The sequence below is a fragment of the Oncorhynchus nerka genome, linkage group LG27 (assembly GCF_034236695.1).
Source record: "Oncorhynchus nerka isolate Pitt River linkage group LG27, Oner_Uvic_2.0, whole genome shotgun sequence".
NCBI lineage: Eukaryota > Metazoa > Chordata > Actinopteri > Salmoniformes > Salmonidae > Oncorhynchus > Oncorhynchus nerka.
Window position 1 is genome coordinate 52,506,869 of NC_088422.1, and position 25,985 is coordinate 52,532,853.

At 41.7% G+C, this 25,985-nt stretch overlaps 2 protein-coding genes across 3 annotated transcripts in view; both read left to right on the plus strand.

The window, feature by feature from the left end:
- LOC115111991 (dematin) overlaps positions 1 to 25,985 on the plus strand; it is a 294,338-nt gene that overhangs the window by 22,482 nt on the left and 245,871 nt on the right. The window lies entirely within an intron of this gene.
- The window catches only part of grin1b (glutamate receptor, ionotropic, N-methyl D-aspartate 1b), a 58,480-nt gene continuing 44,888 nt past the window's right edge, over positions 12,394 to 25,985 (plus strand). For both annotated transcript variants that reach the window (XM_029638594.2, XM_029638595.2), the window contains exons 1-3: positions 12,394 to 13,038; positions 16,442 to 16,576; positions 17,906 to 18,082. In XM_029638594.2, the coding sequence (XP_029494454.1) occupies positions 12,790 to 13,038; positions 16,442 to 16,576; positions 17,906 to 18,082 (561 nt within the window). In that variant the 5' untranslated portion in view covers positions 12,394 to 12,789. The remainder of the gene's footprint in view (positions 13,039 to 16,441; positions 16,577 to 17,905; positions 18,083 to 25,985) is intronic.

The window sequence follows — 25,985 nt, forward strand, 5'->3', positions numbered from 1 at the left end:
CAAAAATCTAAATTTAATCAATTTTAAATTCAGGCTGTAACACAACATAATATGGAAAAAGGTGTGTGAATACTTTGAAGGCCTACCATTGCTGTTGATATGGCAAGTAGTAACTTTTGTCACGTGAAAGGGAAACCAACAGGCAAATATAGCGGATTCAGAACAATTTGACAGTTAGGTCCAACAGAGAAAAGTGGAAGATGCATATATTTTTTGACAGAATAAAAAAATAAAAAGCAATAAGCAGTCTTTTTAAATAACTTAATTTTCCTAAACAGGCTTCCTACAGTCACTGACACCTTTCATGCAATGGCATCGCACATAATCAGTCCAAACGTTTTTAACAGCAGCGGGACACAAATTGTCAGAGAATTTTAAAAAGGGGTTCACTCATTTGCAGTTTGTGATATTTTAATAAAACATTGATGTACATGCATTGAAAAGTTTCTTTCTCATGGCTTTCTTTTGCAAAAACTATGAATTAATGGACTTATTTTCAAATAATTGCTAACATATAACATCACAAAAGTGTAGGACGTTCACTGTATTACAGTGAACAATAGGTCTATTTTGCTCAAGAGAAATAGCTCATTCCCTTGTTGGCGCAGACGCTAGCCTAGCTTCTAACTAATGTTAGCTAGCTATCAAGCTTTTCTTAGCAGCTTGTACACAGCCCACAGCCCTTAAGGCTAGAATCACGGATTGTCCCGGGAGTGTGACTGTTTGAATCCCTGCTGTTTGTTGCTGTTTCCATCTGCCCTTTCTGGAACTGTGAGGAGTAACTGCGTAGCCTACGTTGCTACCATGACACAAACAAAAGCCGGTTGGAGTACCGTTGAGGACATTGGGGGGTGTCTATTAAAGGTGAAGGATATTTTAAACAAACAAAATGAGTTCTACAAGCAGTTGTTATAATAAGAAAATAGCTTAAAGTATTGTGTCCAAATACTTGTGGAGTCAACTAATAAAAGAATGGACAATCTGACCAGAGAGGTCCAGGACCTGAAGAACAGTTAGCAGTTTTCCCAGGGTTAGCTCGATGAGTTTAAACAGCAATCTGTAAGTCATTGAGTGAGGACATCAGTTCTGTATGTGAATGCATAATAACAATGACAGAGAACTCAGATTCTCCTGAAACAACATTGTTGTGGATGGAATTGCAGAATCTCCTCCAGACCTGGACGGAATCTGAGGACAAAGTGAGGGAAATTATCATTTAGAAACAGAATATGGACCACAAGAAGAGTGAGGTGGAGTCCGCCGACAGGACTGGAAACCCAACACCGGCCCAGGCCGATCGTGGTCAAGTTCCTGAGGATCAAGGACAAGGTAGCTGTTCTGGAAAGAGCCAAGAACTTGAGCGGAATGTCTAGGACTATCCTGAAGCTGTGCGCCAGAAGAGGAAAGAACTTATTCCAGCCATGAAAGCTGTCAGAGCGCATGGGGACATATCTTGCATCCACTATGACAGGCTCATTGTCTGTCCACCCTCCCTCCCAAAAGCCTGAAAGGGATGACCGAGCCAAGCCTGTGGGTTCATAGCGTCAACCCTGCAACACACACCAACTGATTGATGGACTTCTGAATAATGTTTTTATTTTTATTCTCTTGATTTGTTTGTTCTTTTCCATATTATGTCTATCTCTGATAATGTAGCCTTAGCAAGTTATTGATTTCATGAACTTTATTTCTAACATAACATATATTAGCCAATTTTGAGACTCACTTAGATCATTCCTTTGACACAGCAGTAGCTGAAGACACAGGAGTGCCTATGGGAGAGGTTAATGTATACAGTGCATTCGGAAACTATTCAGACCCTTTGGCTTTTTCCACATTTTGTTATTCTAAAATTGATTAAATTGTCCCAAAGCCACTCCTGTGTTGTCTTGGCTGTGTGCTTAGGCTCGTTGTCCTGTTGGAAGGTAAATCTTCGGCCCCAGTCTGAGATCCTGAGCACTCTAGAGCAGGTTTTCTTCAAGGATTCTGTACTTTGCTCGGTTCATCTTTCCTTCGATCCTGACTAGTCTCCCAGTCCCTGCCGCTGAATAACATCCCCACAGCATTATGCTGCCACCACCATGCTTCACTGTAGAGATGGTGCCTTTTGGCAAACATCAAGTGGGCGTTCATGTGCCTTTTACTGAGGAGTGGCTTCTGCTCGGCCACTCTACCATAAAGACCTGATTGGTGTAGTGCTGCAGAGATGGTTGTCCTTCTGGAAGGTTCTCCCATCTCCACAGAGAAACTCTGGAGCTCGGGTTCTTGGTTGCCTCCCTGACCAATGCCCTTCTCCCCCTATTGCTCAGTTTGGCCGGGCGGCCAGCTCTTGGAAAAGTCTTGGTGTTTCCAAACTTCTTCCATATATGAATGATGGAGGCCACTGTTATTGGAGACCTTCAATGCTGCAGAATATTTGTTGGTACTCTCCCCCAGATCGGTGCCTCGACACAATCCTGTCTCGGAGCTCTACGGACAATTTCTTCGACCTCATGGCTTGTTTTTGCTTTGACATGCACTGTCAACTGTGGGACCTTATATACACAGGTGTGTGCCTTTCCAAATCATGTCCAATCAATTGAATTTACACCAGGTGGACTCCAATCAAGTTGTTGAAACATCAGGGATGCACCTGATTTCGAGTCTGAATAGCAAAGGGTCTGAATACTTATGTAAATAAGGTATTTCAGTTATAATTTTTTTATTTGTAAAAAACTATGTTTTCGCTTTGTCATTATGGGGTATTGTGTGTAGATTGATGATGAAAAATAAATTCAATACATTTTAGAATAAGGGTGTAATGTAACAAAAGGTTGAAAAAGTCAAGGGGTCTTAATACTTTCTGAATGCACTTCCGAATTCAGCGCTATATCCCTGCAATGCTTAGAGAAGATATTGTGGGACGTGTGGTTGCAGTTTCACCTTAGTCATCTAAAACTCATTATTTTAGGGTGTTGCTATAGTCCACCAAGTGTTTACAGATCATGTGTGTGAAATGCTTGATAGTGTATGTGATGTAAACAGAGAGATCAACTTTCTTGGGGACCTGAATATTGACTGTTTTTCTCACTGTCTGATGAAGCTTCTCACTTAACTAGTGCCTATAATCTGGTTCAGGTTGTTAAACAAATTCAGGGAAACTAACAGTATTATACAGAGCCATAATTGCATGGACAGCAAACTTGTTGTTGTTTTTTAAACGAATGAAGCAAAACCTCACGGCAAAACGCCTCTTGCCCATGTGTCCTACTTGTGTGCATGTACTGACATGTATGTGTAACTGATAGATGCGTGCGCACACACACACATGCACACTAAATGTTAATGCTTTTAAATGAATGTAAATTGTAAAGTCTAGTGTATTTTTCGTTATGTCGGACCCCAGTAAGACTTGATGTTGCCATTATCATTGGCTAATGGAGATCCTAATAAAATAAAATACATAAGGCGCCTCTGCTGGCAAAATCAATGCCATAACCAATTGCGTTACCACTAAGACCCGCTTTTGGTCGGTCTTAGATATCCCTAGTTGCACTGACTGAAATTGGCATATTGGTGCACGTGTTTAAGGACACAACTCATATTTCCACCCCTACAACCTCAACACAAGCGAACTGATAGACAGGTAAATTGCCGAACCTGGCATAAGGAGAGGAAAGTGCTAAACTAAAGTACGTTTGACACTTGCGCCTCCTTACCACCTGCCAAAAATAGAGCCCTTAGAGCAGAGATGGGCAACATGCCCGCGTTTTGTAGACCCGTGGATCAAATCAAATCAAATTGATTTATATAGCCCTTCGTACATCAGCTGATATCTCAAAGTGCTGTACAGAAACCCAGCCTAAAACCCCAAACAGCAAGCAATGCAGGTGTAAAAGCACAATTTCTCCCCAAAATATGTGTGTGTATGTATATATATAATACACAGTTGACCTCGTTTTCAACCACTCCACACATTTCAAAACTATGGTTTTGGCAAGTCGGTTAGGACATCTACTTTGTGCATGACATAAGAATTTTTCCTACAATTGTTTACATTATTTCACTTATAGTTCACTGTATCACAATTCCAGTGGGTCAGAAGTTTACATACACTAAGTTGACTGTGCCTTAAACAGCTTGGACAATTCCAGAAAATTGTCATGGCTTTAGAAACTTCTGATAGGCTAATTGACATCATTTGAGTCAATTGGAGGTGTACCTGTGGAAGTATTTCAAGGCCTACCTTCAAACTCAGTGTCTCTTTGCTTGACATCATGAGAAAATCAAAAGAAATCAGCCAAGACCTCAGAAATAAATTGGACACCTCCACAAGTCTGGTTCAATCTTGGGAGCAATTTCCAAACGCCTGAAGGTACCAAGTTCATCTATACAAATAACTGCATGCAAGTATAAACTCCATGGGACCACGCAGCCGTCATACCGCTCAGGAAGGAGACGTGTTCTGTCTCCTAGAGATAAATGTACTTTGGTTCGAAAAGTGCAAATCAATCCCAGAACAACAGCAAAGGACCTTGTGAAGATGCTGGAGGAAACAGGTACAAAAGTATCTATATTCACAGTAAAACGAGTCCAATATCAACATAACCTGAGAGACTGCTCAGCAAGGAAGAAGCCACTGCTCCAAAACCGTCATGAAAAAGCCAGACTACGGTTTGCAACTGCACATGGGGACAAAGATGGTACTTTTTGGAGAAATGTCCTCTGGTCTGATGAAACAAAAATAGAACTGTTTGGCCAAAATGACCAGCGTTATGTTTGGAGGAAAAAGGGGGAGGCTTGCAAGCTGAAGAACACCAGCCCAACCGTGAAGCATGGGGGTGGCAGCATCATGTTGTGGGGGTGCTTTGCTGCAGGAGGTACTGGTGCACTTCACAAAATAGATGGCATCATGAGGTATGAAACTGATGTGGATATATTGAAGCAACATCTCAAGACATCAGTCAGGAACTTAATCTTCTCCCTTCAGTGGAAAACAACAGTACTGACATTAGCATAGTTTACTAATATATATGTATGCATGCTTACAGCTTTGAATGATCTGCAAAGGTATTTGGGGATTTCATCATGTACTGGACTGTTCGGGGTCTTGGGCCAGGGAAAATGACTTTGCAAATTAAATATGTATTTTCGTATCCTCAAAACAACAATAACAATAGGAATACAGTCAGCACTAAGTTGAAAACTCACGGAGAGGTAGGCATTTGGTTTTGGTTGATTTAAGGGACATGCTGTTGGCGCCAGCCGGGTAGTCTATAACAGCTTGCCGGGGTGGTCAAGGACAAAGTCACCATCCACTACTGGGGTGTGCTCCAGCAGCACCAACACAGGGCCTGTTGGAGCAAGAGGGCTGTTGTGAAGCTTAAAATGCAAATAGATTTTTCCCATGCTTGGGATAATAAAGGTCTTCTAATGTAATCCAATGTAACATGCTTTGTATATTACGATTTTAAACAAAGGATGGGTCTCCAGCCTGTGTCTATTCCACATGTTACCACCGCTAAATATATGATGTTGAAATACCTATTTGCTTGGTTCCATCTGACTGTGCAATACACTGTCTCATCAGATCAGCCAGGCAATTTATAGACTAGCATTTGGTTTTCAACAGCAGAGATTTGTTTGAACATTGCTACTCTTACCAAGAAGAAAGGAACGGCACCTGTGGACTCTTTATGACAAACATACAGAGTTTGGGTCCCGAACCAGACCAGGCAATTGTAAAGAAAACCGTGGCGGACATCAAGACAGATTCCCTCTTCCTAGTGCCCACACAGACCACCCTGCATCTACATGCCAATAAAACCACGTAAATCTATTTATCATTCTCTCTTACCAAGCCTGGCTGTTATTAGCTCTGGTCCAGGGTGTTATTGCGCATTCCTCCACTACTACTTAGCGGAGGAACGCCTGCTAACGACCTGGACCAGAGCTAGGATATTAAGTGACTCTGGTTCCTGATGTTGGTCCTGAAGCCAGGTGTGTGACATGTAACAGCTGTCTATTATGTTCACAGCAGCAAAGCAGTTGAACATAATTGAGTCATTTGTTGGAATGAAATGGGGGGGGGGGGGGGTTCTGTGTATATTTGTAAACAACAGCTGGTGCACGAAATCTAAGGAAGTTTCTGGATTTTGCTTGCCTGAAGTAGAGTATATTGTGAAAAATTGCCGGCCACACTACTTGCCTAGAGAGTTTTCAGCTATACTTTTTGTGGCTGTTTATTTACCACCACAGACAGATGCTGGCACTAAGACCGCACTCAGTCAGCTGTATAAGGAAATAAGCAGACAGGAAACCACTCACCCAGAGGCGGCGCTCCTAGTGGCTGGAGACTTTAATGCAGGGAATCCTAAATCAGTTCTACCAAATTTCCATCAACATGTTAAATGTGCAACCAGAGGCAAAAAATTCAGATCACCTGTACTCCACACACGGAGACGCGTACAAAGCTCTCCCTCGCCCTCCATTTGGTAAATACGACCAGAATTCTATCCTCCTGATTCCTGTTTACAAGCTAAAATTAAAGCAGGAAGCACCAGTGACTCGGTCTATAAAAAAGTGGTCAGATGAAACAGATACTAAACTACAGGACTGTTTTGCTATCACAGACTGGAACATGTTCCGAGATTCTTCAAATGGCATTGAGGAGTACACCACATCAGTCACTGGCTTTATCAATAAGTGCATCGAGGATGTCGTCCCCACAGTGACTGTACGTACATACCCCAACCAGGAGCCATGGAATACAGACAACATTTGCGCTGAGCTAAAGGGTAGAGCTGCCGCTTTCAAGGTGCCGGACATTAACCGGGAAGCTTACAAGAAATCCTTCTATGCTCTGCGACAAACCATCAAACAGGCAAAGCTTCAATACTGGGCTAAGATTGAATCATACTACACCGGCTCCGATGCTCATCTTATGTGGTAGGGCTTGCAAACTATTACAGACTACAAAGGGAAGCACAGCCGCGAGCTGCCCAGTGACACAAACCTACCAGACAAGCTAAATCACTTCTATGCTTGCTTCGAGGCAATTAACACTGAGGCATGCACAAGAGCATCAGCTATTTCGGTTGACGGTGTGATCACGCTCTCCATACCCGACTTGAGTAAGACCTTTAAACAGGTCAACATACACAAGGCTGCGGGGCCAAATGGATTACCAGGACATGTGCTCCGAGCATGTGCTGACCAACTGGCAGGTGTCTTCACTGACATTTTCAACATGTCCCTGATTGAGTCTGTAATACCAACATGTTTCAAGCAGACCACCATAGTCTCTGTGTCCAAGAACACAAAGGCAACCTGCCTAAATGACTACAGACCCGTAGCACTCACGTCCGTAGCCATGAAGTGCTTTGAAAGGTTGGTAATGGCTCACATCAACACCATTATCCCAGAAACCCTAGACCCACTTCAATTTGCATACCGCCCAAACAGATCCACAGATGATGCAAACTTTATTGCACTCCACACTGCCCTTTCACACCTTGACAAAAGGAACACTTATGTGAGAATGCTATTCATTGACTACAGCTCAGCGTTCAACACCATAGTACCCTCAAAGCTCATCACTAAGCTAAGGATCCTGGGACTAAACACCTCCCTTTGCAACTGGATCCTGGACTTCCTGATGGGCCGCCCCCAGGTGGTGAGGGTAGGTAGCAACACATCTGCCACGCTGATCCTCAACACTGGAGCTCCCCAGTGGTGCATGCTCAGTCCCCTCCTGTACTCCCTGTTCACCCATGACTGCATGGCCAGGCACGACTCCAACACCATCATTAAGTTTGCAGACGACACAACAGTGGTAGGCTTGATCACCGACAACGACGAGACAACCTATAGGGACGAGGTCAAAGACCTGGCCGGGTGGTGCCAGAATAACAGCCTATCCCTCAACGTAACCAAGACTAAGGAGATGATTGTGGACTACAGGAAAAGGAGGACCGAGCACGCCCCCATTCTCATCAACGGGGCTGTATTGGAGCAGGTTGAGAGCTTCAAGTTCCTTGGTGTCCATATCACCAACAAACAAGAATGGTTCAAAAACACCAAGACAGTCGTGAAGAGGGCACGACAAAGCCTATTCCCCCTCAGGAAACTAAAAAGATTTGGCATGGGTCCTGAGATCCTCAAAAGGTTCTACAGCAGCAACATCGAGAGACTGGTTGCATCACTGCCTGGTACGGCATTGCTCGGCCTCTGACCGCAAGGCACTACAGAGGGTAGTGCGTATAGCCCAGTACATCACTGGGGCAAAGCTGCCTGCCATCCAGGACCTCTACACCAGGTGGTGTCAGAGGAAGGCCCAAAAAATTGTCAAAGACCCCAGCCACCCCAGTCATAGACTGTTCTCTCTACTACCGCATTGTTCTCTCTACTCCGGTACCGGAGTGCCAAGTCTAGGACAAAAAGTATTCTCAACTGTTTTTATCCCCAAGCCATAAGACTCCTGAACAGGTAATCAAATTGCTACCCGGACTATTTGCATTATGTGCCCCCCAACCCCTCTTTTACGCTACTGCTACTCTCTGTTCATCATATATGCATATTCACTTTAACCATATATACATGTACATGCTACCTCAATCAGTCTGACTAACCGGTGTCTGTATGTTGCCTCGCTACTTTTATAGCCTCGCTACTGTATGTAGCCTGTCTTTTTACTGTTGTTTTATTTCTTTACCTACCTATTGTTCACCTAATACCCTTTTTGCACTATTGGTTAGAGCCTGTAAGTAAGCATTTCACTGTAAGGTCTACACCTGTTGTATTCGGCGCACCTGACAAATAAACTTTGATTTGATTTGACAAATTGAGGCTGTTCAGAGAGCAAAAGGGAGGGTGCAACTCATAAGTTGTTCCTAATCGAAGACACATTTCAGTTGAATGCATTCAGTTGTCCAACTGGCTTTCCCTACTGTTTGGTATACTCAGTGTAGATGACATATTTTCTCCCATTATTACTTTTCTCTTGAAGTTATACATCTCTTCTCTTGAAATAGTTGCTTGCCCTTTTCTGCCACAGTGATCCCAACCAGGGAGTGAGTAAGGTCCCCTACCTTGTCATCAATAACCAAATCAACAAGTCATCTGTCAAACACAACCTTGAGGACTCATTATGTACAGTACTGGTCCAGCACCTATGCCAGTCTTCCATCTATTCAATGTCAGTCAGAAGATGAATAGCTGAATAGCTTCTTGAGGTCTTATTGAAAGATGAGGTTGAATGATATTTTCATGTTAAGTTGAAGTGTGTTGATTTTAAAATGGTGCTAGAGTTGCTATGTAAATGTATCTCTAAATGGAGATAAAGCAACCAAATGTATTGTCCTTTACATGTTCACTTTGCTGATGTCCAAATGTGCTCCAGGGTGAAGTTGTCTGTAGGTACAGATCTAGGATCATCTTCCTCTCCCCCAATACTAGCCTTGATAATTAGTGGGGGAAATTGAAAACGGACCCAGATCAGCATCTAGGTAACGTTCCAAATGCTGGAAACTTCTGTAGCAGCTCCAACAGAGGGAGCTATTTTCCCGAAACACTGTTGTCTAGATAGACGACAGCATACAGTATCACAGAGAGTTGTGATTTCCTTCTGAGCTACATACAGTACACACAGTACATGCAGCATGTTACGTAATTGATTGTTCATGTGGTTACGATGCTTCTGGTTAAGTACAGTACATACAGCTATAGAAATGTACCATATTGCTCTGGGGCTAAATATATCACTCTGGCACAGAGTATGCTGTTCACCCAATGACAATATCAATAAGAAAGTAAATGTATATCTTATAGTCATTGTGCATGTTTGTCTTTGTTTTAAGGCTCAAAACTAGCCTCAGTAAAATGCAAATGCGAAAAAAAACACATTTCAACATTTTACTCAAAAGTATCCTGTGGTACCACTAATGCAGGCAAATGAAGTAATATACATTTAGAGTGACTTATTTGTTTCAAAATGCACTTTTAATGCTTCACTTGAGAGTAGAGGCCTGTGTCGTAAGCAAGTTTACGTTTATATGCATATCCAAGAAGACGCTTTTAGGACTTCTGTTGTGCTTCAATTTTTTTTACTTCCTATTCGGAGTTAGGAAAATGTGTGCATGTTATAAATGATAAAAAGAACATCCAAATGAATTTCTTCTCTCCCTGGCAATGGAAATATCTGTTTAAAGATTGCGGGCACTATTCCTCTCTCTTCTGTGAGATCCAGGCTGAATCTCAATTACACTTCTTTGAATCTTCTCCACCTCTCCTCACCTCCTCAGAATGCATTGGAGGAGAAGGCATGAGGTTCCTCCAATGCATTTTGAGAAGGAGGCAAGGAGAGAGAGGACACAAGGAATCAAGGATATACAATTGAAATTCACCCCTAGTTGTGAGAACCTGGATTCTCATTAGGGGCACTTCCGCATAATCAAACAGACGTTTGGGATGAGCTTTTTAACGTGGTGGTATGCTTGTCAATTATGCATGAAGAGAACATTTGCCACAAATAAAGCAAATCAAGTGTACATTTCCAAATGGTTGGACCATTTACTGTCTATTTATGCCGTGCATAATCTGCTTTGTTTCTTCCTGCACTCCACTTTTCCAGTTGTTTTTAAAATTTATTTTACAGCATCCACAGTAACATAAGAAAGTTTAATTCACAAGCTGTCTTTTCCAACTACAGCAGTGCTGAAAAAATGATTTACAGCTATTGTCACAGCAATGGTTTTATACTACAAGTAATAAATACTTCTAAATGTGCATCATGGTAGTGTGATACAAACCGACACAGAGAGCCGAGACGGAGAGAGAGAATTCCTCTGCTGATAGCTGCAGTGAGTGAGAGCCTGGAGCAGTTTAGGGCAGCAATGGGTTCAGCTGTCATGTCTTTTTATCTGCATGATCATAGATCCCCAGTGTGTCTATAGATGCTGTTGTGCTATCTAATGATCCCTGTCCCATCCATGGGCTCGTTGGGCCTTTGGCTCACCAGTCCCAGAAAACCATTTGTCTAAGCGGATAATCAGGTGGAAACAAAAGCGGAATGTTTTGCCTGTCCCGGAAGGAGGCTAGGTCATGATGTGTGTGGTGTGAATCCAGTGTGCCTGTGTTTCTGCCTGTGTGTTTACAACTGTAACCTATATGAATAAAACAATATCAAAGATCACATTACATGTAGGATAGGTTCCATGCTGCAAATGCATTAAATGCTCAAAATTAAGGCTCGCTCAACCCTGGGGGGAAATGTCTTCCAATCTCCCCTTTAAAATGGAGTGTGGTGTTCAATAATAACTGTTGCCATAAGTGTCTCCTGGATTTATCTAGCACTGGGAAGGCAGGGCATGGGACCTCTGGTAGTGATGTAATGTAAATGCAATATCAGTGTTACGCATTTTCTGTGTGACTACATCTGCATGCATGACCTTGTGTGTTCTCCTGATTCTTACACTACACTGGAAAGGCCACTGCCATAATAAGCTTTTTGTTGCCTATTAAAATTATTACACGCCTTCTTCATGACAGATCTTTTTTCACCAAAGCCCCATACCCAAAGCATTGCTATAATTGCAACTTAGGCTGGCATTGGGGGAAACTGTGCACCATAGCCAGAGATGCTTGTTTCCTTGGTAACCAGGTTCTCTTGAATTTCTCAGTGCTTATGGTTCTACACAGAGCCATATCTGGTTCTACCCTTCTGGAGCTCTCCAGCCATCTGTAATAGGGATTCTATTGATTCTTTGTTTAGGTAGACCAAATAGCCCCACAGCTTGTTTTATCATACTACACACAATAAACGTTTTTAGCCTGCTATTAATGAATGAATGTAATAACAAAAAAATTATATCCGTATGATATCTGTGTAATTATCATTATCCCTCAACAAATTAACCCTATTGATTGAGAGAATATCTTTTGGTGCTGGACATGAAAATGGTCCATATGAGCTACACAATCTGTAGGCCCACAATGTAGCCTTTAGAACTATGTAGGAGCAGGAATAGGCTAAACATCATCTGATAAATTCTGTATTGTTTTTTTTGTCATTTTTAAATTATTTGTAGTCCTACATTATCATACAACAGTATATCCTACTAAAACGTTACTGTAGCCTATACAGGCCTTTTAGGCTAAAAGCCGCATAAAGTTTAAAACGTTGACAATATTTTTTTTTGTATTACTATATTAGTCAACCCGTCCTCCAAATCCATATAAAACATCTCCTGACAGTTGTAGATGTTTAGTTGCATTAATTCAAATGTAGCCAGAGCGTTCAAGTAGAACGCGAAAGCGATGTCAAGCGGAATGAGTGGTGGGTACGCGCGTCGCTGCGCGGGCACGATTTCAGGACCAAGGACAGCCGCTCGCGCTGAGCATCAGGTCATTGGATCTTCAGCAAAGCAGAACATCGGACGGGAGTCGTGACAAGGAGACCTGCATCTCTCAAAGACAAAGAAACACAAGCTCTCCTAAAACTGTTTGTAGGCCAATAATATATGTATTTTTTTTTGTTGCGTCAATGAAAATCAACAGGATTTACCCACCACAAAGCAAATGTGTTATTGTCTTTTTTTATGGGAGTGTAATGCAGGTTTAGAGATCAGCTGGAGAAAAAACTCATGATGCACATACCTCGACAGGGCGGACTAATGTAATTGCATTCCACTGGTATTGCTGTTAGCACAGGGTCGAGAGGACGCGTGATCCATGCGGATCGGTTAGCTGGGCTGGCTACGACGCACATCCACTCAACAGGAGACTCGGTCTGGCAGCTGTGTCGATGTCAAAATGCGTGTATTTCTGCTTGCGTTTTTCATCTCCTGCTCCTGTGCGGGTGGTGGATGTGAACCCAAGATTGTCAATATCGGAGCGGTCCTGAGCCAGAAGAGGTATGAACAGGTGTTCAAGGACGCCGTCACCCAGGCAAACACGCTGTATGGGAAAGATAAGTTCAAGATGAACGCCATCTCTGTCACTCATAAACCCAATGCAATTCAGATGGCTCTCTCCGTCTGCGAGGACCTCATCTCGAACCAGGTAAGCAATATAATTGCAGCCTATGTATGATGGAAGTATAGCTCTCACAGTGTTTTGATACCCATGTTTACTACTCATTCATGAAACCCCCTATGGGGAGACACAAGCCAGTGTGCAAAGTCAACATCTGGGTGCGAGGATGGCTGCTTGAGTGGTTTGTTAAAATTACATTGATAAAGAGAGAGAGAGAGAGTGATACTTGGGCCATGTTTATTTTGCTTTACAGTAAGTAGGATGTTTGTCTGGCTGAGCCTGTGTGTTGAAAAGAGGAGCATAAACACATTGTTGTTAAAGAGTAAAGTTGCTAGAGGTTGATAAAAAAATCATAAACGTTTCAATTGTTGCAGTTTATTCCCTGGGGAGACTGGGAGAAATGTCCCAATTATCTCTCCTTCCTCCCAAAGTGTGCACTTGTTCACTTCCCTTTACTGATTTGAAAGGAAATGACTGTTACAGTGTAAAAAAAAACTCTTTAGATGAGAGGTTTTCTCAATTGAAAATAAATACATGTTTTAAACCAAACATATGATTCAATGCCAAACCCATATTTCAAGTTGCAACCTATTTCTTTCAACACTCAACTTACCTTTCCCCTTTGGTTAAACCAAATAAATAACATAAATAAAAACTAATATAAACTCAGCAAAAAAAGAAACGTCCTCTCACTGTCAACTGCGTTTATTTTCAGCAAACTTAACATGTGTAAATATTTGTATGAACATGACCAGATTCAACAACTGAGACATAAACTGAACAAGTTCCACAGACATGTAACTAACAGAAATGGAATAATGTGTCCCTGAACAAAGGGGGGTCAAAATCAAAAGTAACAGTCAGTATCTGGTGTGGCCACCAGCTGCATTAAATAATGCAGTGAATCTCCTCTTCATGGACTGCACCATAGTTGCCAGTTCTTGCTGTGAGATGTTACCCCACTCTTCCACCAAGGCACTTGCAAGTTCCCGGACATTTCTGGGGGAAATGGCCCTAGCCCTCACCCTCCGATCCAACAGGTCCCAGACGTGCTCAATGTGATTGAGATCTGGGCTCTTCGCTCTTCGCAGAACACTGACATTCCTGTCTTGCAGGAAGTCATGCACAGAACGAGCAGTATGGCTGTTGGCATTGTCATGCAGGAGGGTCATGTCAGGATGAGCCTGTAGGAAGGGTACCACATAAGGGAGGAGGATGTTTTCCCTGTAACGTACAGCATTGAGATTGCCTGCAATGACAACAATCTCAGTCCGATGATGCTGTGACACACCACCCCAGACCATGACGGACCCTCCACCTCCAAATCGATCCCGCTCCAGAGTATAGGCCTCGGTGTAATGCTCATTCCTTTGACAAAAACGCAAATCCGACCATCACCCCTGGTGAGACAAAACCGCGACTCATAAGTGAAGAGCACTTTTTGCCCAGTCCTGTCTGGTCCAGTGACGGTGGATTTGTGCCAATAGGCGACGTTGTTGCCGGTGATGTCTGGTGAGGACCTGCCTTACAACAGGCCTACAAGCCCTCAGTCCAGCCTATTGCGGACAGTCTGATCACTGATGTAGGGATTGTGCATTCCTGGTGTAACTCGGGCAGTTGTTGTTGCCATCCTGTACCTGTCCCGTAGGTGTGATGTTCTGATGTACCGATCCTGTGCAGGTGTTGTCACACGTGATCTGCCACTGCGAGGACGATCAGCTGTCCATCATGTCTCCCTGTAGCGCTGTTTTAGGCATCTTACAGTACGGACATTGCAATTTATTGCCCTGGCCGCACCTGCAGTCCTCATGCCTCCTTGCAGCATGCCTAAGGCACATTTACGCAGATGAGCAGGGACCCTGGGCATCTTTCTTTTCTTGAGTAACTTGAATGACAATCATTCCTTTTTTAAATTCCCATTCCCATTTACCATCGTTTCACATTAGCCTATAGCCTTTAAATAATTTACTTTGTCAATATGACAACAACTGTATGCATTAGGCTGCTTATGAATTGAAATAACATTGACGTGCTCCAATTCTTGATTAACCTGCATTTATTCAACAAGACATAGCCTACTCAGCCTAATTGCAAGCCTATTTTTGCAGTAGGCTACGCCTAGAGTAGCCTTGGCATTTGGAACTTATACAATCCATTAGGGTGATCGTGATAGATATTAAACAGCCTCTCCTTTATGCAATTTGTGAATGAATAAGCATTAGGCTTCAGCTGCCATGTTCAATAGTCTAGCTGGCCAGATAACAGATTTTTGATCGATTCCCTAAAAACACGCCACTTCTATAAGTTACTTTTTCATAGCAGGTTAAGAGAACTTACGCAGTAGGTTAGGATAATTAATGTAGCAGGTTAGGAGAATAAGGTTGAGGTTAGGGTTAGCTAAAATGCTCTCATAACCTGCTACGAAAAGTCCATTCCAGTCATAACTGTATCGAAGTGGAGTGTTTTTAGGGAGTCCCAGTTTTTGATGGGAGTGCACACCAGTGGATTAACCAAAACAAACTCAAGGGCTGTGATTTTAACGTAGTGGCTTATTCAATGGAGGATAAACCCCAGACCTTTTATCTTGAATGACGGGACAACATCGGAGCAAGGTTGAATAAAAGTGGTGCTAGATAACCTGAGCTAATGGCATTGCTTTGAAACTCTGTGGAGAGGCCCTGTCATGTCTTCCAAAGGAAAATTAGGCCAACATGGCGTCAGCAGGCACACGGATTGGCAGCTGCTTTGTTGCTGTGAGTAAAGCACGGGTAGTCGGGTAGGGCAGCATTATACAGTGATGTAGAGGAAGATTATAGCCCACTAGCCAAAGTGACAGCACAGATTATAATGCCAGTGGTGACGCGCGTGCGGGCGCACACATGACAGACATACACAGATGCGCATGCTGTCTCTCTCGTTTTCTCAAAACAAATGATCTTTCTCTCTCTCTAATATACACACACACGCTCAAAGAGCATCAACAAGAGATTTCTCTATAGGCCTATTTATTCCATATTCAAGAGACATGTTTTGTGATGCACTTTGTTTCATGCATTATGCAATTTATATGGGTCAGCTTACTGTGTAATAACAAAATGTCCTCATAGGCCTACTTTATCTACACTCTTCTCAGGTACTTACTTAAAATGTGCAAATATTTCACCGTGTCACTGACATTAATTAGCCTACTGATGATGTTCACCTGATGTAGAATTGCAGTAAATCGGCTCCAAAAATCAGCTTCAAAAGCTGCCTTTGCGTCGTGTGTTCTGATGTACATGGTCATGTGTGTGTGTGTGTGTGTGTGTGTGTGTGTGTGTATGCTGATGTAGAAAGATATGATTCTCCTGTATTATTCATTATCCCTGGGCACACGTCGAGTACATATCCTGTATCTGTTTGTATCTTATGATCCATATTCTGTACACAGGTGTATGCCATTCTGGTGAGCCACCCGCCTCAATCGAATGACCATCTGACCCCCACACCCGTGTCCTACACCGCAGGGTTCTACCGTATCCCTGTGGTTGGACTCACCACCCGCATGTCCATCTATTCGGACAAGGTGAGACACGCACACACACACACGGACAAAGCCCATAGACACACAGATACACACACACAATGTGATCTATGATATGTTGTTTTCTTTATACCTACAATCAGACTAGTGGTAGTGTGGTTAACAGACAGATATCCCAGTGCTTCACCACTTCACTTAGCAGGGCGGGGTCTCTATGTGCTACATGGGATAATTTTATTAGTCAAATATTGAAATTCCAGCTCCACTCGAATCTGTCTGTTATAGTAATTCACTGTCATTTTTCTCCTGTGATGTTGTTTTTGTATGCACTTTCGAATATTTGGATTTTCTCAGGCCTACTCTGACATATTTTCCCACGAGAAATACATTAGAGCAAAACATCAAAGGTCTATTAATGCTTTGAAGCAATGCTTGAAGCTGCTGCTTTTAGAATTAAGTGACAGCACAGGTCCTCAACATGGTAAATCGTTTTTTCAACCAACACAAAATCCACACGTTGGGCTCTGTGTTGCCTCCGTTGAGCTAACCTGTTCAATCAATCAATCAATCAATCAATCAATCAATCAATCAATCAATCAATCAATCAATCAATCAATCAAATGTATTTATAAAGCCCTTTTTACATCAGCCAATGTCACAAAGTGCAATACAGAAACCCAGCCTAAAACCGCAAACAGCAAGCAATGCAGATGAAGAAGCACAGTGGCTAGGAAAAACTCCCTAGAAAGGAAGGTTACCTAGGAAGAAATCTAGAGAGGAACCATGCTCTGAAGGGTGGCCAGTCCTCTTCCGGCTGTGCCGGGTGGAGATTATAACAGTGCATGGGCCAAGATGTTCAAACGTTCATAGATGACCAGCAGGGTCAAATAATAATAATCACAGTGGTTGCAACAGGTCAGCACCTCAGGAGTAAACGTCAGTTGGCTTTTGATAGCCGAGCATTCAGAATTCGTGAGAGCAGGTGCGGTAGAGAGAGAGAGAAAGAGTCGAAAACAACAAGGTAACACATCCGGTGAACAGGTCAGGGTTTTATAGCCCCAGGCAGAACAGTTTAAACTGGAGCAGCAGCACGACCAGGTGGACTGGGGACAGCAAAGTGTCATCAGGCCAGGTAGTCCTGTGGCCTGGTCCCAGGGCTCACTTCCTCCGGGAGGGGAGGGAGGGAGAGAGAGAATTAGAGGGAGCATACTTAAATTCACACAGAACACCGGATAAGACAGGAGAAATACTCCAGACATAACTGACTGACCCTAGCTCCCCGACACATAAACTACTGCAGCATAAATACTGGAGGCTGAGACAGGAGGGGTTGAGATACACTGTTCCCTCTACTGTGTATCTCTCCTCCAGAGCATCCACCTGTCTTTCTTGCGTACCGTGCCCCCCTACTCCCACCAAGCCCAGGTGTGGTTCGACATGATGAGAGAGTTCCGCTGGAACCACATCATTCTGATAGTGAGTGACGACCACGAGGGCCGCGCTGCCCAGAAGAGGCTGGAGACCCTGTTGGAGGAGAGGGAGACCAAGGTGAGACTGCCGGGCCCAGACGCCATGTTCCACAACACTGTCTGTCCATCTGTCTGTGCGTCTGTACTCTTGTGTGTCGAACTTGCATTCAGTATCACAAAGGTCCTCTATGTACTGTTTGTATTTATTTTTATTTTCTGTTACGTGAGCACATTTTTTTCCCATTTGTAACATTAGCTAACTTTTTTTTTATGCTAGAGGCATCAACAGCGTCCTAAGTGGCTATCTGGCAAAACTCTGTATTTTCTACTCATTTCACATTACTTTTACCATAGTCAAAATGTGTCCATCCACAACAGGAGCGCAATGAGGGACCTAACCTGGGGCTATGCAAAAAATCGAGGATTTTCACATAGTTCAATTAGCTACTAGATCTTCTTCCAACAGTTTCTTGGTTTCTGTTAAATTGTGCACAAGTCTTGGAAATAAATGTGGACTATTTTTTGCTGAGGTAAGATAACTATGGTTTTCATCCATAATTCAGAATTGTTGGAGGTATACATTTTTTATAGACGAATGGCGTTTGTGTTCACATTTAGTGCTATAGAATCTGAAAAGCTCTACTTCTTGTATGTTGCTTACCGGTATCTGAATTTCCAGTCTTTGTTGTGTAGCGTTGTGTGCTGTCTGCATTTGAAAGAATTGAACTTTTCCTGTTTGTTAGTTAAAATTGGGTTGCTTGCCTATCTGCCCACAACGAAATGGAAATAGACCTGATGGGGGAAACATTTATGGTAGCTGTCACAGCAAAGCACTAAAATCATCTTGATGGGACACAGTGAGGTGTAGTTACCCTAAAAAATGCCCAGGGATGCATCAAAACTATGGAGCATGATAGCAGATATGACTTTGCTGTTTTTGTTTAAGTGTTGTTATGAGTATTTTTGCATTTCTTTGTGTTTGGAATCCCATCATTGGAATATAAATAATTTCAAAATACTTATATTAAGCAAACCAGATGGCACAATTTTCTATTTTTTATTTATTTATCGATAGCCAGGAGGACACTGCAACACTCAGACATAATTTACAAATGAAGCATTTGTGTTTAGTGAGTCCACCAGATCAGAGGCAGTAAGGGATGACCAGTTGTTCTCCTGATAAGTGTGTGAATTGGACCATTTTCCTGCCCTACTAAGCATTCAAAATGTAACAAATACATTTTCTCCGACAAAAGTATGTAAGAAGAACATTATTTTCTTTAGTGAAGTAAAGGTTGTAAAAAATATAAATAGTAAAGTACAGATACCACACAAAAATGATGTAAGTAGTTTTAAGTATTTTTTACTTAAGTACTTTAAACCACTGCGTAGGTAGGCCTACACATATAACCCATGGCATATAGGATATACCCTTAGTCTCTTGGGAGCTTTCACAGCTTTCCATATCTGAGGACAGAAAATATCACAAAGAATCATGCTTCATTATACTCAAATTTGACAGCACTAAATATTATTCTGCTATTATCTCTCTGTCCTCAGAGTTTTCCCCTCTAGGGACTGGAAATAGAGAATCTTTTCATAATGTCCTCCAACAAAATGGCCTGGCCTATCCACTAGCCTGAACTCTTACTTTATTTGTGTATATATATTGTAAATATATATATTTATTTTAAATATATATATATATATATACAGTTGAAGTCTGAAGTTTACATACACCTTAGCCAAATACATTTAAACTCAGTTTTTCACAATTCCGGTTTGTAGGCCTCCTTGCTCGCATGCGCATTTTCAGTTCTGCCCACAAATTTTCTATAGGATTGAGGTCAGAGCTTTGTGATGGCCACTCCAATACCTTGACTTTGTTGTTCTTAAGCCATTTTGGAATGGCAATTTTTGGAATGGCAACTTTGGAAGTATGCTTGGGGTCATTGTCCATTTGGAAGACCCATTTGCAACCAAGCTATAACTTCCTGACTGATGTTACTACAATATATCCACATAATTTTCCTCTTCATGATGCCATCTATTTTGTGAAGTGCACCAGTCCCTCCTGCAGCAAAGCACCCCCACAACATGATGCTGCCACCCCCGTGCTTCACGGTTGGGATGGTGTTCTTCGGCTTGCCAGCCAACCCCCTTTTTTTCTCCAAACATAACAATGGTCATTATGGCCAAACTGTTCTATTCTTGTTTCATCAGACTAGAGGACATGTCTCCAAAAAGTATGATCTTTGACCCCATGTGCAGTTGCAAACCATAGTCTGGCTTTATTATGACTGTTTTGGAGAAGTGGCTTCTTCCTTGCTGAGCGGCCTTTCAGGTTACGTTGATATTTATTTTTTAATTTTTAATTTTACCTTTATTTAACTAGGCAAGTCAGTTAACCTGTTGCGACGAGCAATCCCGTATCCGGGATCCTATTTATAGCCTCAAGTACATTAGCATAACGCAACGTTAACTATTCATGAAAATCGCAAATGAAATGAAATAAATATATTAGCTCTCAAGCTTAGCCTTTTGTTAACAACACTGTCATCTCAGATTTTCAAAATATGCTTTTGAACCATAGCTAAACAAGCATTTGTGTAAGAGTATTGATAGCTAGCATAGCATTAAGCCTAGCATTCAGCATGCAACATTTTCACAAAAACAAGAAAAGCATTCAAATAAAATCATTTACCTTTGAAGAACTTCAGATGTTTTCAATGAGGAGACTCTCAGTTAGATAGCAAATGTTCAGTTTTTCCAAAAATATTATTTGTGTAGGACAAATCGCTCCGTTTTGTTCATCACGTTTGGGTAAGAAAAACCCCCGAAAATTAAGTCATTACAACGCAAACTTTTTTCCAAATTAACTCCATAATATCGACAGAAACATGGCAAACGTTGTTTAGAATCAATCCTCAAGGTGTTTTTCACATATCTATTCGATGATAAGTCATCCGTGGCAGTTGGGTTTCTCCTCTGAAGCAAATGGGAAAATACACGCAGCTGGAGATTACGCAATAATTGCAACGGAGGACACCAAGCGAGCACCTGGTAAATGTAGTCTCTTATGGTCAATCTTCCAATGATATGCCTACAAATACGTCACAATGCTGCAGACACCTTGGTAGGCTCATTCCTGGCGCATTCACAGCCATATAAGGAGACATTGGAACACAGCGCCTTCAAAATCTGGGCCATTTCCTGTTTGAAATTTCATCTTGGTTTCACCTGTAGCATCAGTTCTGTGGCACTCACAGATAATATCTTTGCAGTTTTGGAAACGTCAGAGTGTTTTCTTTCCAAAGCTGTCAATTATATGCATAGTTGAGCATCTTTTCGTGACAAAATATCTTGTTTAAAACGGGAACGTTTTTTTATCCATAAATTAAAAGAGCGCCCCCTATATCCAAGAAGTTAAATTCCAGTCGTACTTTATCAAATGCCTTTTCAAAGTAAATTATGAATACCAGGCTTGGTTTCCCAGATTTTTCATAGTGTTTTATTGTTTCCAGTACTTATCTTATATTATCTCCAATGTATCATCCATGTAAAGAACCTGTTTGATTAGGATGAATAATATCCGATAATACTCTATGCATTTTGCTAGGATTTTGGCATCACAACACTGAAGTGTAAGAGGTCAATTTTTTATTTAGGTGGACTGGATCTTTATATTTACCATCTGGGTCCTGTTTCAGTAATAGTGAAATCAGACCTTCTTGTTGAGTATTTGATAGTCTACCATTTTTATAGGAGTGGGTAAAACATGTTAATAACGGACCTTTGAGTTTATCGAAAAATACTGGATATACCTCAACTGGTATGCCATCCAGCCCTGGAGTTTTCCCAAACTTGAAGGCTTTAATTGCATCTAGATGTTCCTCTGTAATTAGGCCTTCACATGAGTCTTTCTGTATAGCTGTTAATTTGACACTATTAATAGAAAAAAATCCTTACAATTAACTTCAGTTAGTGGAAATGGAGGAGACTGAAATGAAAACATATGCTGAAAGTACTTTGCTTCCTCTTTCAAAATATAGTTTGGTGAATCATGGATCACTCCGTCATTTGTAACAAGTTTCTGTAAATTATTTTTGGTAGCATTTATATGTTGAAGACTAAACAATTATTTGGTGCATTTTCCCCATATTCCATCCAGTTTGCTTTATTTTTATATTATGAACTGGGTGGTTCAAGTGTCACGCCCTGACCATAGAGAGCCCTCGGGGTTCTAGGTATTATATTTCTATTTTGGTGTGTGTGTATGGTTCCCAATTGGAGGTAGCTGATAATCGTTACCTCTAATTGGGGATCATACTTAGTGTGTCCTTTTTCCCACCTGCTATGGGGGATATTGTTTTGTATGAGTGCCTATGTGTGCTGTGTATTTCACGATCATTATATGTTTGTTGTTTTGGAAGTTCAACTATCATTAAAATGTGGAACTCTACTCATGCTGCTCCTTGGTCCAATTATTCATACGACAGTCGTGACATCGAGCCCTAGATGTTGATTGGCTGACAGCCATGGTATATCACACTGTATATCACGGGTATGACAAAACGTTTATTTTTATTGCTCTAATTATGTTGGTAACCAGTTTATAATAGCAATAAGGCACCTCAGGGGTTTGTGAAAAATGGCCAATATACAATGGCTAAGGACTGTGTCCAGGCACTCCGCCTCGTGCATAAGAACAGCCCTTAGCCGTGGTACATTGGCCATATACCACACCCCCTCAGGCCTTATTGCGTAATTATATTACGCTTGATTTGTCTTGAATAAGTTCCTTAATTTCTTTTTGTTTTTCCTATAACTTATTCTTTGCCTCTATGTTACAGCTTTTATTGCTTTGTATCTGTACTGTTATTTCCTCTTTTTCCTTTTTTAAGATGATCTCTTTTGACCTATATTGTTCTTACTTTAAAGATGAGTATTGAATTGCATGGCCTCTAAAGGCACATTTAAAAGTGTCACATACAAAAAGGGGATCTGCTGTAACTATGTTATGTAGGACAAAGTCAGTTATAAATTATTCTGTCTTGGTTAAAAACAATTTGTCATCCATTAGGCTTTAATTACATTTCCAATATCCTCACCCTTGTGGGAATTCTGTAAGAGTAATGTGTATACCAATTATTTGATGGTCTGACTGCATTCTGTCCCGTATCAACATTCTTTTAACTTTCGGTGCCAGCGAAAATTACATAAGAAAGTATTCAAGACGACTAGCATGATTGAACCTCTGCCATGTACAGTACCAGTCAAAAGTTTGGACACACCTACTCATTTAAAGGTTTTTCTTTAGTTGACTATTTTCTACATTGTAGAATAATAGTGAAGACATCAAAACTTTGAAATAACACATATGGAATCATGTAGTAACCAGAAAAGTGTTAAACAAATCTCAATATATTTTATATTTGAGATTCTTCAAAGTAGCCACCCTTTTCCTTGATGACAGCTTTGCATACTCTTGGCATTGTCTTAACCAGCTTCATGAGGTAGGTACCTGGCATGCATTTCAATTAACAGGTGTGCTTTGTTTAAAGTTAATTTGTCAAATTTATTTCCTTAATGCATTTGAGCCAATCCGTTGTGTTGTGACAAGATAGGGGTGGTATACAGAAGATAGCCCTATTTGGTAAAAGACCAAGTCCATATTATGGCAAGAACAGCTCAAATAAGCAAAGAGAAACGACAGTCCATCATTACTTTAAGACATGAAGGTCAGTCAATGCGGACCATTTCAAGAATTTTGAAAGTGGGTTAGTGCAGTCGCAAACACCATCAAGCACTATGACGAAAAACCCTTGAATGAGTTGGTGTGTCCAAACCTTTGACTGCTAATGTATATCTCACTAGGTCAGGACTTTTAAGCCTCCATGTTGTATATCCACTAGTTCTAATATAGCCATAATATTCGTAATTTGCTTAAGTGCATGAGGGTGATAGTTTGTAGTGTGATTTCCTCTACTGTCCATTGAGGTACTTCAAACCTACCATAATAATTGAGTCATGTATTGCCTGTAAGATTGATAAATTATTATACATATTTTTAAATATAATTATTTGAACAATATAGATTAATAAGCCAAATCTGTTTATGGTCCAATAGCATATTTAAAAGGATCCACTTTCCTTGCGGATCTGTATGAACAGTTGCACATTTGGATCAAAATGATTGTTAATTAATATTGTTACTCCTTTTGAGTTTCTTTGCCCATGGGAGAAATATATTTAGCCCTCCTAGTTCTTTTACCATACAATTTTGTCTAAAGGTGTAGAATGAGTTTTCTGTAAACGATAGATATTATATTCCTTCTCTTTTAGCAATGAAAAGACTGATCGTCCTTTCTAATTATCTGCTAAGCCATTACAATTATAACTTGCAATACTTATTTCACCACTTACCATAATGAGATACAATTTTTGATTATACAGTACTTGCCATAATACATGTTTGTAAACTTAGCATTAATGAGTACCATGATAATTGAGTGTCCATATAGCTGTACCATGATATTTGCACTGTTAAGAATACTGTAGTTGCGACTAAATAAACCTCTAATTGTCCTCCAATATTCCACCCGCTAAAACTTCCCCCCATCCCGACTATATACAGGGGGTCAATGTGTGGGGGCACCAGTTAGTTGGGGTAATTGAGGTATTATGTACAGTTATTAAAGTGACTGTGCATAGATAATAACAGAGAGTAGGATCAGCATAAAAGAATGTGTGGGGGGTGGGGGGGTAAAATGCAAATAGTCTGGGTAGCCATTTGATTAGAGGTTCAAGAGTCTTATGGCTTGGGGGTAGAAGCTGTTTAGAAGCCTCTTGGACCTAGACGTGGTGCTTCAATACCGTTTGGCGTGACATAGCAGAGAGAACAGTCTATGACTAGGGTGGCTGGAGTCTTTGACAATTTTTAGGGCCTTCCTCTGACATCGCCTGGTATAGAGGTCCTGGATGGCAGGAAGCTTGGCCCCAGTGATGTTCTGGGCTGGACGCACTACCCTCTGTAGTGCCTTGCGGTCGGAAGCCGAGCAGTTGCCACACCAGGCAGTGATGTAACCAGTCAGGATGCTCTCGATGGTGCAGCTGTAGACCCTTTTGAGGATCTGAGGACCCATGCCAAATCCTTTTAGTTTCCTGAGGGGGAATAGGTTTTGTTGTTCCCTCTTCACGGCTATGTTGATGTGCTTGGACCATGTTAGTTTGTTGGTGATGTGGACACCAAGGAACCTGAAGCTCTCAACCTGCCCCGTCGATGAGAATGGGGGCGTGTTCGGTCCTCCTTTTCCTGTGTTCCACAATCATCTCCTTTGTCTTTATCACATTGAGGGAGAGGTTGTTGTCCTGGCACCACATGGCCAGGTCTCTGACTTCCTCCCTGTAGGCTGTCTCGTTGTTGTCAGTGATCAGGCCTACCACTGTTGTGTCATCAGCGAACTTAATGATGGTGTTGGAGCTGTGCCTGATCGTGCAGTCATGAGTGAACAGGGAGTACCAGAGGGGACTGAGCACGCACCTCTGAGGGGCCCCTGTGTTGAGGATCAGCGTGGTGGATGTGTTGTTACCTACCCCTACCACCTGGGGGGGCCCGTCAGGTAGTCCAGGATCCAGTTGCAGAGGGAGGTGTTTAGTTCCAGGATCCTAAGCTATTTGATGAGCTTTGAGGGCACTATGGTGTTGAACGCTGAACTATAGTCAACGAATAGCATTCTCACATAGGTGTTCATTTTGTGCAGGTGTGAAAGGGCAGTGTGGAGTGAAAAAACAATTCCATCATCTGTGGATCTGTTGGTGCGGTATTCAAATTGGAGTGGGTCTAAGGTTTCTGGGATAATGGTGTTGTTGTGAGCCATGACCATCCTTTCAAAGCACTTAATGGCTACAGATGTGAGTGCTACGGGTCGGTAGTCATTTAGGCAGGTTACCTTAGTGTTCTTGGGCACAGGGACTATGGT